Source organism: Pyrgilauda ruficollis, unplaced genomic scaffold, assembly GCF_017590135.1.
Source record: "Pyrgilauda ruficollis isolate IOZ18807 unplaced genomic scaffold, ASM1759013v1 scaffold4, whole genome shotgun sequence".
In the NCBI taxonomy this organism is placed as follows: Eukaryota; Metazoa; Chordata; class Aves; order Passeriformes; family Passeridae; genus Pyrgilauda; species Pyrgilauda ruficollis.
This window is the reverse complement of record NW_024525489.1, coordinates 8003249-8017885: the sequence shown is the minus strand read 5'-3', so window position 1 is coordinate 8017885 and position 14637 is coordinate 8003249. Positions and strand designations below refer to the sequence as shown.

General features: G+C 37.5%; 1 protein-coding gene across 1 annotated transcript in view; it reads right to left on the bottom strand.

Annotated features, from left to right (window-relative positions):
• Positions 1-14637, bottom strand: part of PRKCE (protein kinase C epsilon) — a 282922-nt gene that overhangs the window by 104364 nt on the left and 163921 nt on the right. The window contains exons 3-6 of the mRNA XM_041477134.1: positions 5114-5273; positions 3942-3976; positions 2408-2493; positions 576-708 (exon numbers count right to left, since the gene is read on the bottom strand). Coding sequence (XP_041333068.1) covers positions 576-708; positions 2408-2493; positions 3942-3976; positions 5114-5273 — 414 coding nt within the window. The remainder of the gene's footprint in view (positions 1-575; positions 709-2407; positions 2494-3941; positions 3977-5113; positions 5274-14637) is intronic.

Genomic DNA, 14637 nt, shown 5'->3' with positions numbered 1-14637 from the left:
TCACATACATATCCTGTACAGAGTACATAGTCCTTAAGTGGCAGAACATAATAAATCCTTTATTTTCTGGAATAGAGGGGCTAAGGAGACCATCACAAAGGATGATTTAGTTGGGTATCAGAATACCTCATATTATGGACATGTGCACACAGGTGTGGTTCTACCTACTCTAACCAATACAAAACAGCAATTTTTGAAAATGGTATTAAAGGGAAAAGTAGATGGAATATTGATGTTTAAAAAGTTTAACAAACCTGAAAACATAAAAGGCATATAAACTGAAGCTATGTAAATTGTCCTGCTTATCATCATCTTCTGTTAACTTCTAATATCCTGTGTGGCAATAAACCTACACAGGAGTGAGTGCAAAATGTGTTTCTTAACATCTGACCTCTGCAACTGTTACTGACTGGTGCTGCCAACAGGGTAAAGACCATATTCTAACCATGATGGAAATCCTTACATTGCTCCACTGCTTATTTTCTATTTATTTCTGCACATGCTGACATAGCAACTTGAAGTCTTTCCAAGTCTCCAAGTCACTCACAAAGAAAAAGAAAAGCTCTGAAGCTTACCTTTGCATTGTAAACCTTGTCTCAAAAGACCCCAGAGCAATGAACCACAGTGGTCACAGAAGGTGGGCACTTTGTAATTGTGAATGCTGAACTTGTGAGGCATGTTGACACTGAAACGTTGGGATCCCACTTGCTGAAAAAGGACAGCACAGCACATTTCATTTTAATTAATTTCTTTGCAATCAGTGTATGATGAGGCCCTGTTGCATTTTGAAACCACACAGAATTCAAATGAGATGAAATAGATCTGTGCTCAGATGATGACCGTTGCATTAGATACACTCCAACTCCAGAATTCTTGTCACTACTTTATCTGGGGAAAAGAGGGGGAAGGGCTGCTGTTGTCCAAGAGATAAAGACTAAAGTTTACTTCCTAGTACTTTTGGGAACAACAAATACATAGCTATCAGGAAAGATCTCAATGTGGAAGGCAAGGAAGTCACTCCCAATTGTTTTAGGAACACGAGGCCAAACTAATACAGGACTAGAAAAAGAAATATATCATAAACCCTTTACCTTTTCATATCCCACTCTTCTTTGGATTATGATAATGACAATGATAACCTGTTGTGTTCAGGGATTCCAAGGTATGATTACTTACTAATTAAAGGATGTCATTGATAAGTTTTCAGAGTGGCCATTGCACTGCAGGAGATTTATTTTTATGTTTTTCCTTCCCTTTTCTATTACCGCTGGCTTTTTTCCAGTGATCTAGTACCCCTTCTAAACAATGAGACTATCAGCAAAGTATGCAAGTCTCCACCAGTCTGGAGCCTGGGAATATAAACCTGCACAAGATTTTGTATATTCCTGCGAGTACTACACAAAACCAGCACTAGCCCAACACAGTGCTTTATCACAATTGTATGCATGTGATCACATTTTGGATGTAAAATACTGGTTGTGGACCAGATATTACAGAATGGTCCCAGTAAGGAAAATGCTAGTGAATTGCACAGAAAAAATGAGATCATGAGTTAGTGCCTCAGTCAAACTCATGCTGAAGTCTAAAGAATAGATTACAACTGCCCTGTTACATACAACTCTGATTTGTAACTTAAAGGCAGGCTTTTTCAACCATATGAATGCAGGTTTTTAACAAATAAAATGATGAAATGTAGGGGTCTTTTGAGTGGCCAAGGAACTGTGATCACCCAAAGACCACCTCACCTAAGCCTGTGGTGAAAGACAACCGGCCCTTGCTGTTGCACAAAACAACAGGCCAGTGAGCATACATTTGCTTTTCTGTTGAAGCACAAACCAAAAACTTCTGTGTAAGAAAAAGCATTCGCTGTTTATACCCAAGGGCTGCAACTATTTAAGAAAACATAACCACATTTTGACAGTTTGGAGGTAGTCTTTGTTGAGGTGAGAATTTGCAAGCAAATTGGTCAGTTGTGTATGTTGGTGTCAGATACCCACCCAAGCAGCCCAGCTCTCCAACCAGCTGCTGATGGCTCAGCCACACCAAATGCAGCCAGGGAATGAGGGATCCCAGCCTGCTTCTTGAATTAAACTGACAAGAATGGTATTAACTCAGAAATGGAGAGAGAATTTTAAAAGTGAAAAGGAGTGGAAAGAGCTCTCTGAAACTTTCAGCTCAGGTGTTACAGAAACTAAACCAATTAGAAATAAATTTCTGTATGATAATTCCCATGTAAATAAAACTGTGATAGCAATCTAGCATTCCAAAGCAAATGCTACACCACAAAATGAGCAGAAGGGCACAAAAAAAGTCTGTAGCATCTATTGATTAAACAGAGGAGATGATACTATTTTGAACAGATCAAAGACAGAATTTTATATAGAAAAATTAATTTATAAACATTTACCTCATCATGAGTTTCCTGTTTTTTTAAGCCAGCACACTTCGTTATTATAAGTTCATGGCATCTCTTGTGAACTACACAAGTGCAAACTAGAAAGACAAAAACAGATATAAGAATGAGATTTCAAGAAGATTAATTTTAAAGCAGAAGTCTGATCTCAGAAGACTAGAACCACTGGGACTTGAAAGTGTGCAAGTGACTGGTGGTGATTTGGTGAGTCCTATGAAATAAATTGGTTTACAAAAACAGAAGATAATGGACTTTCAAAAGACCAAAGAATTTTAAGATAACTAAAGCACATCTGCCAACTATATCATCTATAAAACTACAAATTACTTTCTGAAATGTTAACTGCAATTTGTCTTGATTTTTACATATGTGATTTGTTTATCTGATGAAGTCCACATTACATGAGACACAATAACAAAAACAATTCCTGTTTAAAGAGCTTTCAAAGGAAAACAGATATGAAGATAACTCATTGTAAAAGTCAAAAGAATAGAACAAAAAAGGTCAAATATTCTTTCTGTAACACATCATCCTAAGTTGATAGCAGTGAAAGGTTTCAGGAGGCAAACATTTTTTGCCAATATACATCCTGATTACTTAATCAATGAATAACATTTGCAGATATGACAGATAAGATAATTACTAGGTCTATCATACTGTAAAATTCAAGGTCATTAAGCAAAGTAAAAACCCTCACAGTGAAGTAAAAATTTCACTTCTTCCTATTTGGGTTGTTGTTGTAAGAAAAAAAATTAGATCAGAAGTCAAGGTACCTCTCCAGATACTTCTGTGTGTTAATAAAGTAATTGTTCTTATAGCATGTAAAGATCTATAAAAAATGACATTTACTTATTTACTATGAGATTTAATACAGTAATTCTTATTAAAGCATGTAAAGCTCTATTAAAAAATGGTATTTACTTATTTAAAATGAGATCGTAGCAAGCCTTTTCTAACTGAAAAATCATCACTAACTCAATGGTTTCTACTTGTTAGATGAGACTTAAGTACTAACACATCATCCCAAGAGGCATAAAGAAGTAGGAGCACAAGAAATTGAGTTGAAAAATGGGAGTTGAAAATTAAGCACTTGTGCAGTCTTTGCTATAACCTTCTCTAATGGTGACCTCTATAATTATCTCATCTATTTAAACTACAGTCTTTGCAATTACCTGGAATTTTTAAACACAGAATCTTAAGCAGAATAAAGAGCTCTCAATTTTAAAATACAAGACTTGAAAAATGAAAAAGCCAAGATATGCAGATACGGTTCCCTAGATGCATATACATGAAGATATATCTGGGATCTGATTTTCAGGGCTGTTAGCTGAGCTCCTACTTCATATATGATGCTTAAGACCGACAGTTTTGAAAAAAATTACTGTGACTTGGTGCAAAGATTGAGACAAACTTATTCAAATGATCGTGTGCTAAATTCTTAGCATCGTACATATACAATGCCTGATAAAAGTATCTTATTACTTACAATAAATATATTTAAACTGTCCTTATGTAGAATTTTTCTTACCTTGACATTGGTATCCCTGTTTTCCTATTACACCCCTGAAAAATAATAAAGTGTTTTAGAAAATGAAGAGGAAATAGTCTTAAAAATGAAAATATTTTTTCCTTCCCTTTATTAGATGTGCACATGTTTAAAGAAAAGCTTTTTATAACCAATCATCTAATAATTTCATGCCTGGACTAAGATCAGGTCCAAGTAGGAACATTTCAGGTGCTGAGAGGTAACAGGAAGGATAAGAGACCATGAAGGCAGTCAGAAGTACAGACAGATTTACTACAGCAAAACAGACAAAGCCAAAGGGTGCATGGAAAGGGGACAAAAGAGTAAACCATCATCAAGCAGACCTCTAAATAGACAGATTGTCAGTATTGCTTGAAATCGCCTTAGCCAACACAAAGTGTAACCCCCAGGCACTTTTTAAAGGAATGTAGCTGAGTTTATGCACATTTCATGTCATTTTACATTAAGAAAGACCAATTTATTACACACTCCTAAGAAATATTTACTATCGATCACAGATCTGTGCAAATCAGTGTCTCTAGGTCACTTTGGAAAATATCAGGAGTTCCTGAAAATCAACTGAAAACTGAATGTCTGCACCACTTCTCCCTATTTGAAAACTGAAAATACTCAAAATAATGCAAATAATTTCTAAAGGGGAGTTCTTGGTTTACATTGTAATAATAAAGACCCTGTACACTGAGCACCAAAATCTCTGTGTCATTAGAAGTTGTTCCATTAACTATTCCGGTCCATTTTCCATTAACCTCAGTAGGTTGCATTTCTTAGAAGAAATATGATGATTCTTAATCATATAACAAAGTATTCTGTCACTGTGACAAAATGTAAAGGTCTAATGTTAAGTCTGAATCTATACTTAGGTCTTACATAATACTAGACTGGTCGTCTACATGAAATTTAGTGTGCATTAGATAGGGAAATATGGAACTTTGTGGCTCAAAGGAGAAGAACCCCAAATACAACCAAATTCTAATGTTTGTGATGGAAGTTTAACAACCTTCTGTTATCATCTGCAACACTGTTGGCAGGTTAATGTCAAAAGAAAGAGGAAAAGGACTACTGCTCTGCCTCATTTTCACTGCAGCACAACAGAAAGGTGTGCCAACTCCCCAACTCAAAGTTGCAAAGAAAGCAAAGCCAAAGTTACTCCATACCATATAAAGTCTCTGCAGTGTGAGCAATATGTTGGTTGTCTAAGGTAGGTGGCCATGAACTTGTGTCCATTCACCTGATGCACCCTGCGCCGCACGGCACCCTGGCGCTTCCTGGGGCGCATCCGCTCCCGGAACACGCGCTCTTCATTGTCCTTGGGGGCTGAAACACAGGGAGAAACAATAAGCACTGCCTGCCACAGACACAAGTCTGGGGAACCTCAAATGCTATGCACAGGTAGATATTCTTCAAAAATAATAATCCTCTGTACCCAGCAGTGCAAAAGAACTTCCTTCAGTTTTGCATAATTTTTATTCATTTTTAGCATCAATTAGCAGAGGGCAAAGGTTTTCATTGCTTAGTACAGGAACTTCTAGTTCTTTTAAAGCTTCATCTGTAAATTCATGCTAAATTGGGATTAAGTCCTCTACATTTTATCACTACCAAGCACACTGACAACCTCTTAACAGTAATTATACAGTTAGATTCTCCTAACAGATCAGACTTCCACCTCACTTGATCTTCAGGAGAAGAAAAAGGTCCCAACATCCCCATGTCCCTGTACTTTCAGAAAGTGCTGATACAAGTGCAAGAAAGCAGCATAAAAATACATATTATCAAGCAGAACAAAAAATCCATCCAGAATTGACTACTTATTAGAATTCCTGATTGAAATCTGAGCCTCAGGCTCCAATAACCCACTTTGAGGCTAATACATGCTCAGCAAAATGTTCAAGGGAAAGAAGTTGTTCTTCTTAATCAACTACTATTCCAATTGTACATGAGATTTAATGGTAGAGGAAGTATAAAATGAACTTTTTAGTGAGCATGTAAAATCCTCCTTTTGTTTTGGCTACATAAAAGAAGTATCATGACACTGGGTTTTTTTTGTTTGTTTGCTTTGTTTCTACCAACAAAGTTTTAAAACTACTTTCACTGCATTAGTTTCAATTCTTTATTTAATTCTTTAATGAAATTCCATTGTTTCCCTTCTAATAATTACAGTTTAAATAAAATAATGAAGCAGTATCCTTTTCAGAAATGCACTGACTTGAAAACAGATACAAGCAATGCATCTGAAAGTATCAGATAAAATGGCAGGCCTCGATTATCAAAAATCACTTCCACACAAACAGCATCACTGTGTGTGAGAAGGATCCTCTAACTGTAGTTAGAAAATGTAGGTCTATCTTGGATAATGCTGGAGGTCCATTAGCCAGTTGCCCTCAAACAGTCTCTGCTGTCAGTCTGCTGCTCCCCTTTTGTCACTAAAGACTGGCACTTGGCCAAACCCATGCACCATGCCCTACTTCAGAGTGGAAGTGCACAGAGGAACTGCGTGTTTAAGAGCATTAGCTCTGCCACACCCCACCTCTCATACCCCCTGTGTGCAATCCCCACCTCGTCATCGGCAGCAGGACTTGTTTACAGGGCTCGGAGCAGCATGGAATCATAAATCATGGAATCATTAAGACAGGAAAAGACCCCTAAGATCTCTTGGTCTAACCACTAACCCAGTACTGCCAAGGCCACCACTAAATCATGTCCCTAACTGCTACATCTACATGTCTTTTAAATATCTCCAAGGATGGCAACTTCCCCAGGCAACCTGTTCTAATGCATGCCTACACAATTTTTTAAGAAATTTTTCTAATCTAGACCTCCCCTGGTACAACTTGATAGCATTTCCTCTTCTATCAATTGTTATTTGGGAGAAGAGACCAACTCCCATGTCACTTCACCCTCCTAGAGAGCAGAAAGGTCTCCTCTCATGCTCCTCTTCTCCCGGCTAACCAAGCATCTGACATTACAGTGCATGACTGACCACTGGATGACTGAACATGAGCCTTTCAGCACAGCAGATGAAGTCACAGGAGAAATTAGCACACCCACAAGCTCAACATTAACTTCAAGTAAACATTAAGTTCAGCCAGTTATTCACTGTGACCCTATATAAAAATACAAGCAACACTTCCCCACAGTCCCCAAGTAAAACACTGCCATATCTTGTGTAACTCTGGATTTTAGGGAAAACTTGTTTTACTGAAAAGGTGGTCAGACATTTGCACAGGCAGCCCATGATGTGGTGGAGTCACCATTCCTGGAAGTGTTCAAAAAATGTGTGCATGTGGCACTTAAGTACATGTTTAGCATGTTTAGCATGGTTTAGCACTGAACATGAAGGTTCTGGGTTAAAAGGCAGACTTGATGGCCTCAAAGGTCTTTTCCAACCTGAACAACCCTGTGATCCACACTGCTGTTTTGGGCCACAGGTATAAAATCAGGCAGGAACTGACCCAGGTGACTCAAAACCAGATGATCACATCTGTTCTGGCTCATACCCAGGGTTGTGAATCATTCATTTCTAGTAGAACTCACAATAGTCTACATTTAAGTTAAAATCCATTTATCTCATAGTGAACAGTCATGCTAGAGATGTTAATTTATCAGTCTGAAGACACCTACTTTGGAAGGGAGCTACACTACTCTCCCCAAATATCTCTCATTGTTTACAAGCAGGAAAGCAAAGATTAGTAAATGCTAGCAGAAAGCAGGGAGTATTTGGGAAAACCCCCATCATCTGTATGATATAGACAATATAGTGTTTTCAATGCATTCTTTTGAAATTAGTACCATCCCAAACAAAATTTGCCTTTAAAATATATTTTTAAAAGTCTTACAGAGGTATGTATTAGGTTGTAGAAAATACCATTAGCATACTGCATACGGTGCATGGCATTTCTATTCTTAGCAGAAAAGTGAATTTTTCATAGTCAGAATATGAGCAAGTTTCAATATAAACCATTTCTTCTCATGGTATTTCTACTAAATAGTCACAGAGGTTTATCGTTTCCTCAGTAAAGGCCGTTTCTTTATGTAATGTACATTCTGTTCCCTGTTTTGGTTTTGAGTCCTGTCTCCTGTATGATTCAGTTTATCCTTTTTAAATGCATTTCTTACATTTTATTTTCAAAAGATGGAGTAAGAAATGATGAAAATTTCCAAGTGTTCATGGAGAATGCTGTCGATGGAGCACATTGAGTTTAGGCTTCATATGATGGTACTTGAGAACTGGCAAATTTAGAACTAATTTTACTTCAAAACCATAGCCAGTAATGCCACTACTTCTTTTCACTGAAGCCAAGAGTAACTCTTGAGTCATTTGTAAAACAACAGCATATAATTGCTTTTATATACCCACATGTACATACATACATAATGCCTACAATTTTAAAGACTCAAAAGACTTGCATGCTTAAATCCAAGCTCTAAGGGAAGTGTTATAAAAGTCAGAAGTATCTGGCATGAAAAATTGCACAAAACTCATAAATACCTGCAAAATGGAGGCTTAAATGAACTGTCTGAACTACATTTAATGCTGTTCATTGTGTAGTATCCATTAAGCAGAAATATGTCACAACTTAAATGTAATTTCTTAAAATTTTAAAGAAAGGAAAGTACTGTATAACGGTCAGCAATCTTCAAAGGAAACTAGATTGGGGGGGTAAGACCTGTACACCAAATATCAAAGGCTGAACCGTGTCAGGTCTTGTTTCATACTAAAACAGTTTCAGCATAAATGAGAAGGGCTCAATGTGGAGCACTAACTGCAACAAGATTATCCTGCATAGCCCTGTTTTATCTTCAGTGCTCTGAGTACTTACAGAATTCTGACAACAACCAAAAAAATGCAAAAAATAAGGCAGAAAAAGAGCAAGAGAGCTTACACATAAATAGAGGGGATATCCAGCATTTTTTATTGCTGATGATGCTGACTTCTAAATGAGAACAATGCTGATCCCTTTCCTGAATCTGGAGGGGATTGTTACCAAACTGTCAGTGTTTGGGGAAGAAAAAAAAACAGTGAAGCTTTAGTTAAATGGTTTTTGCCCCATCAAAGCCAAAGTGTGGGCCATGTACGACGGTAATGCAGGAACTGGTGATGCTGCCAGGCAAACCCTTGCAAGAGAACCCTGACCCCTCGTGGCACTTCTGGCATGAAGGGGGTTTTTAACCCTGGACATCTCCCGGGTGTCACATTGCTGTCATCCCTACCTTACAAGCACCATCCAGAGAGCTGGCTAGCTTAACATCAACCTTTAATAATTACAACTGACCCTAAATGTACAACAATGCAAAGGAACAATGGTTTTACTGATGTTTCATTGCTGAAGATGAAAACTAACAGCTTTTGTATCCTATTTAAGCCTGATCACTTTAACCAGTATGTATGTACTGAAATCAAGCTTTTGTTTTAGCACTATACAATATCTAACCAGAGGAAGGATATTGATTGAAGCAGGAGAGGTAATTTGTCTAAAAATATGCTGGAAAGTGAGAAGGGGCAGAAACAATGTCCAGGACTTCTCAGGATTCAGAACGGAGTGTAACCAGATCATTATGCATCCAAATAAGGTCTCAAAGGATTATTCCCAAACTCTATTCTGGGCAGTAGAGTAGAAGCATATATACTGTCATTAAGATTTCTCCAGGCAGAAATCATTACAGGATTTTGCATTTAAGAATTTAATCTATTTTAAAGGGGAAAAAAAACCACTCAAAACCCAAAACAACAAAAAACCCACCACAAGCAAAAAGCTAAACACCCCCATATATTCACATTTCTATATGCTTTCTTTTGAAAAATCTTATTTAGTAGTAACACATGCAACAATCTAATTCCATACCTTTTAGAGAAAAAAAAGAAGTAATGTAAATGCTATAATATATCATAAAGCTGTTACTGATGAGCACAGAAACGATGTTGATAGTTTACCACAGTCATAGAAAGAGCATGACTTTTTCCTGTGTATTTTTCTAGAAGTATTATGTTTCCAGACTACTTCTTAAACAAAGAACAAGCATACACATTTTGCTTACTGTGTCTCAAATCTGCTTTATTTAGGAGACCCAACAGGAAATTTCTCGTTTGATAGGAGAATCAGATCCTTCAATAACACTGTATTGTTAACAAAAACAAAGATTCTGAGTGCTACTAAAGAAATTTAAAAAATGCTCACAGAATGGGTGAGTTTTAAAAGAGACGTGATAGCATGTGTGATAACATGTGTCTAGACATGTCTGATAACACCAGCTATTTACTAAATGCACTGAAGAATAAATTCCATTTTAAAGTATATCATCCCAAAGATGGTGGGTGGCTTTGTAGCATGGGCTGAGGCTCAAATGTATCTGCCTTCAAACACATGCTTACCTTGAAATGATTAAATTCTTGTCCAAAAGAGAGATTCTGCCTATATGTATTTTAAAATTTCCCTTGAGATACATACAGATAGAGGTGGTTTGGGGTGTCACAGGCACATATTTTGTTTGAGGGCTTCTGTTACTTTTCTTTTTTTTTTAAAAAAAAGAGCCCAAACCAAAAAACCAATAGCACTATAAAGCTATCCAATGATTATTTACACATGATTCAAAATTTTTCTACATACTTAATTATTATTAGGAGCACATTCAGAAGCTCAGTCAAAGCTGAAGGGACAACACTAACTCCCCGCATTTTTTCAAACAAATACTTCCACATTACATACACTTAATAATGGAGGACTTAATGTCTAGAAGTACTTAAGAGTCTTGTAGACACTGATGGTCCAATTGCAATTTTAGCATACATAGAAGTCCAATTTAGTTTTCAGAAATGTCCCAGCCTTGGTGGCTGGCAATAATTTGGACCAAGTGTTAAAACCAGGAGTGAGGTCCCTGAAGAGACTGGGTGAACCCCCAGTGCTGCCCCAGCTGCAGCCCATCCACTTGGCTACAGCAGAGGTTGAGGTGAGGAGCGATTACTTTCCAAACCTGCTCAAACAAAATTTTCCTGTAAATGACTCAAGAGACTTTTCTTAAGAAAGTCTTCAAGATAAGCCCTCAAGTTTCTGCCCTTGATCTCTACAACGCCCACAGAATTAGTCACAATTTACACAAGCTTAAAGTATTAACAATATGGAATTACACATGGTCATCTTCAGTGACCATACAGCATGGTTTAATAAATCTTATATTTAACAAACAGAATTCTGTTTTATAGGAACTGGACCACTGGTAGGGGATGGATATAAATATGCAGTCTGCTTTTTAGATCCCTGTGAGCTCACAGGCATGATGGGGTACTGACCTCATTTTGGAGGATGGATATAGCAATTTCTATACTTAAACAGCTGTCACAGCCACAAAGCAAACAAATCAGAAATTAATCCCTCCTACTTCCTCTCAATTTCTTTATTGGTAACATTAATGATTTAAAGAAAAATTGTATTCCTAAAACAATGTAACAACTTGTAACTACAATGTTCATAGTACAATTTATTTGTAATTTATAAAGGAAGTTATATCAGTAGAAATACCACACAGAAAGTATCGCTATGTGGCAGATTTTCTGAAATATGAATTTCACATCTCAAGGTTTTTAAAATAAAGTTTCAACTTCCAAACTTTTTTCCACAACATAGATATTAGTGCTTTTTCAGTTGTAAAGGAGACGTCACAGGCAACAGGACCAAAAACCAATGCCAACTAATGTTATTTCAGTCTTTCGGTCTTATTTTTCAGGAGGAACAATCAGCCTCATTCTAAACACAATGCCCTTATGTCAACAAATCTGCAATTGAAATTAAAGAACTGGAAATGCATTCTACATATGGCAAATACTAAAGCTATCATTCATGAGAAAAGGCTCACTCCATGAAATTTAATGTGTCTATTCATGTCCTAACTAGTAATGTAAAGTAATAATTTACAAAATGTAGAACAATTTTTGTGCCATAACTTGACTTGATAAACTCGCAGGCAGAAAATTAAATTAGTTTGTGTCAGTAAGAGTCAGATCATATTGTCACAGTGTTAGTAATGAGCAGTATTAGCAGCCTGGTATTAGCATTGTTAATGTTAAGCACCTGACAGACTAACAAAATGAAATATGTTAAGTCAACTACTTACTAGAAGTAAAAAGCAGAAAAAATCTTCTAAATGAAGTAGCTAAATACATAATACAACATATTTGATTATTATTATAAATTTATCGTAACTGATCAGATTATTGTATTGATCAGAAGAGCTATCCTTGGGACTTGACCTCTCTACTGTCACTGCTGCAAGCCTACAAACACGTCCTGCAATTTGACTGCACCGCTCCTCGGAGCACGCCCAGCCCCTGCGGTGGCAGCGGTGGTGGTCGCTGCTCTGGTGACACATCCTCACACTGTCCTCAATGAAAGGAGGGTGAGACAAACCATCCCAGGCAGGGCTGCGGTGGGAGGTGAACTTCCACAGCCCTACACAGCCATGCTTATTTTAACAGAGCTCCAGGCTATGGAAGGATCTGCAGGGGCAAATGACCTCTCTGCAGGGTCAACACCTGAGCTGCCGGCTTTCGTCAGCTTCCTGGAAAGGAAGCAGTGTTGTGGTGTGAAGAAGGAAAACAAGCATTGTAAAAACTTCAGGACAAAGCTCTTTTCCCAGAGGTAACTACTAAACCAGTCAGATCCCAAATGACGCTATTTTAAGCAAGTGTTTGTGGTAGATTAGAGAAGTTCAGCAGTCTCTTCCTAATATTTGCAAAAGCTACATACATTATGATGAAACAGAACCTTGTGTGTCTGGATTCTAGTATTTCAGAAGTTGTTTCTTAAATATTTGTTCAACTCTAGCTTTGTTGCTTTCCCACAGAATAACAGGAGCTCAAGTGGTAGGCACCAAGGAGATTCCTGAGCCCAGTCTCTTGCAGTAGTGAAGTGTCCCATGTACTTCAGGCATTCTCAGCTCTCATTTTTTTGATGGTTCTCAAAATCCTCCAGTGAGGGAAATTCTACAACACGTTTGTGTATCTTGTTTCACTACTCTGGCAGGCAGGCTGTTTTTCTAATATTCAACCTCAATCCTTTTGCAATAAGTTATGCTGGATGTGTGATGGCACCCTGAAAAAGTAAGTTTTTACCAGCACAGAAACTACTGAAGTATCTGTAGCAAGGCAGCCATTATCTTGTGGATACCATGCAAAGGCCAGAGACACAGCAAGATCTCACAGAAAAGAGGACTGCCAAAATTTTGTATGATTCTCAGGCCACAGCAAGACAGAAACTGCTTTGCACTACACAGGACCCTGTGGATATCCCAGTCACATGCTAGCTACAGAAAAGTCATGGTATCTGAAGGCAAAAAAGGGAATGAAAATCACTTACTGCCTTAAACCACTAAATCTCAAAGCTGTCCTGCTGATTCCATTTCCAGATCCCCATCCTGATAGCAACAATTTGTTTCTATCCAAGCTTTGAAATGCATGTGGCAAAGCACCCTTGTACTTAAAATTTCTATAGTAAAATTCCATATAACCACATTGAGGATCTATGAGGCATAACCTACACAGGTCAGAGAAGATGGCTTTCAAAACACAGTTTTATAAAGGTTGTACCCCCAGCAAGCTCAAGCCTGCTGATTACACAGACTACATTACACAGATTCAAAGTACTTCACAGTGGCAGTCAAATCTTGCCTACAATTAGAGAAGTGGTTTTTCTTTTTATTTTTTTAAAATTTTTTTCTCAATAAAGTACTAACTCTTTGCTTGTAACCTTCACAGGGCAGGGGGAGCCCACTGCAGAACTGACTGTGATTCAGAGAACCTCCCACAGTGCCTATGTAATAACTGACACAGCCAGAGAAGATTGCATAGCAGCTTCCTTTCCCCAACCAGGAAGAATCCTTTCCATTTGACTGATTTTGGTACAAAGTAAAAAGCACAGAATCCTCATTACTTTGCTCAAAAAATGCTCATGAAAGACAGAGGAAGCTTCAAGGGCAGGGAGAATGGCAGTGATATATTTTATTAATGCAGACTTTTTTTTCTTATACTTTCAGGCAATGATAATGTTATTCTTCAACTAATTAAAATAAAGACATTAAAATTTGGAAATTACTTTTCCCTTCCAACAGTACTAAAGTGGTAAGACAAGTAAGTGTGTAGCTGTACCTTCATGTAGACAAACCCACTGATGGGTTTAGTTATATATCTAATAAACAAAAGAGGATTTGACCCCAAGCAGTATGACATATTAAAACAAAGCAATCAAAACTTTGGACTTGATTTTTCACAACTCTACTGATGAACTGAACAAAACAAGTGAAAGATACTAGTGTTATGCCTCAAAAGGAGGCATAACTGTTCTCCAGTGTAGCTATCACAAAAAATAACATCTGACCAATTTTTCCATTTTTGGCCCAATATACTACCCATAACACACTTAAACAAGTGTTCCGACATGTCATTCCTCTTTCTAGTTTATCTATTAGTAAGGACTATGTTATGACAGTCTTGTCATCCTCTACCAACAGCCTCATCTTGCCCATTTCCTAAGTGGGCAGTTCTTGCAATCAATTGCAAGAGACAAAACTCAGCAGCAAAAGAACTCCTTCCCTCCTTCCACTGTCTTTCTTCAAACGTGGGAGGAATTTTCCTTATTCTAATATCCCCCCCAAGCACACAACAAAAGCTTAATTAAGAACATCTCTGACTCAC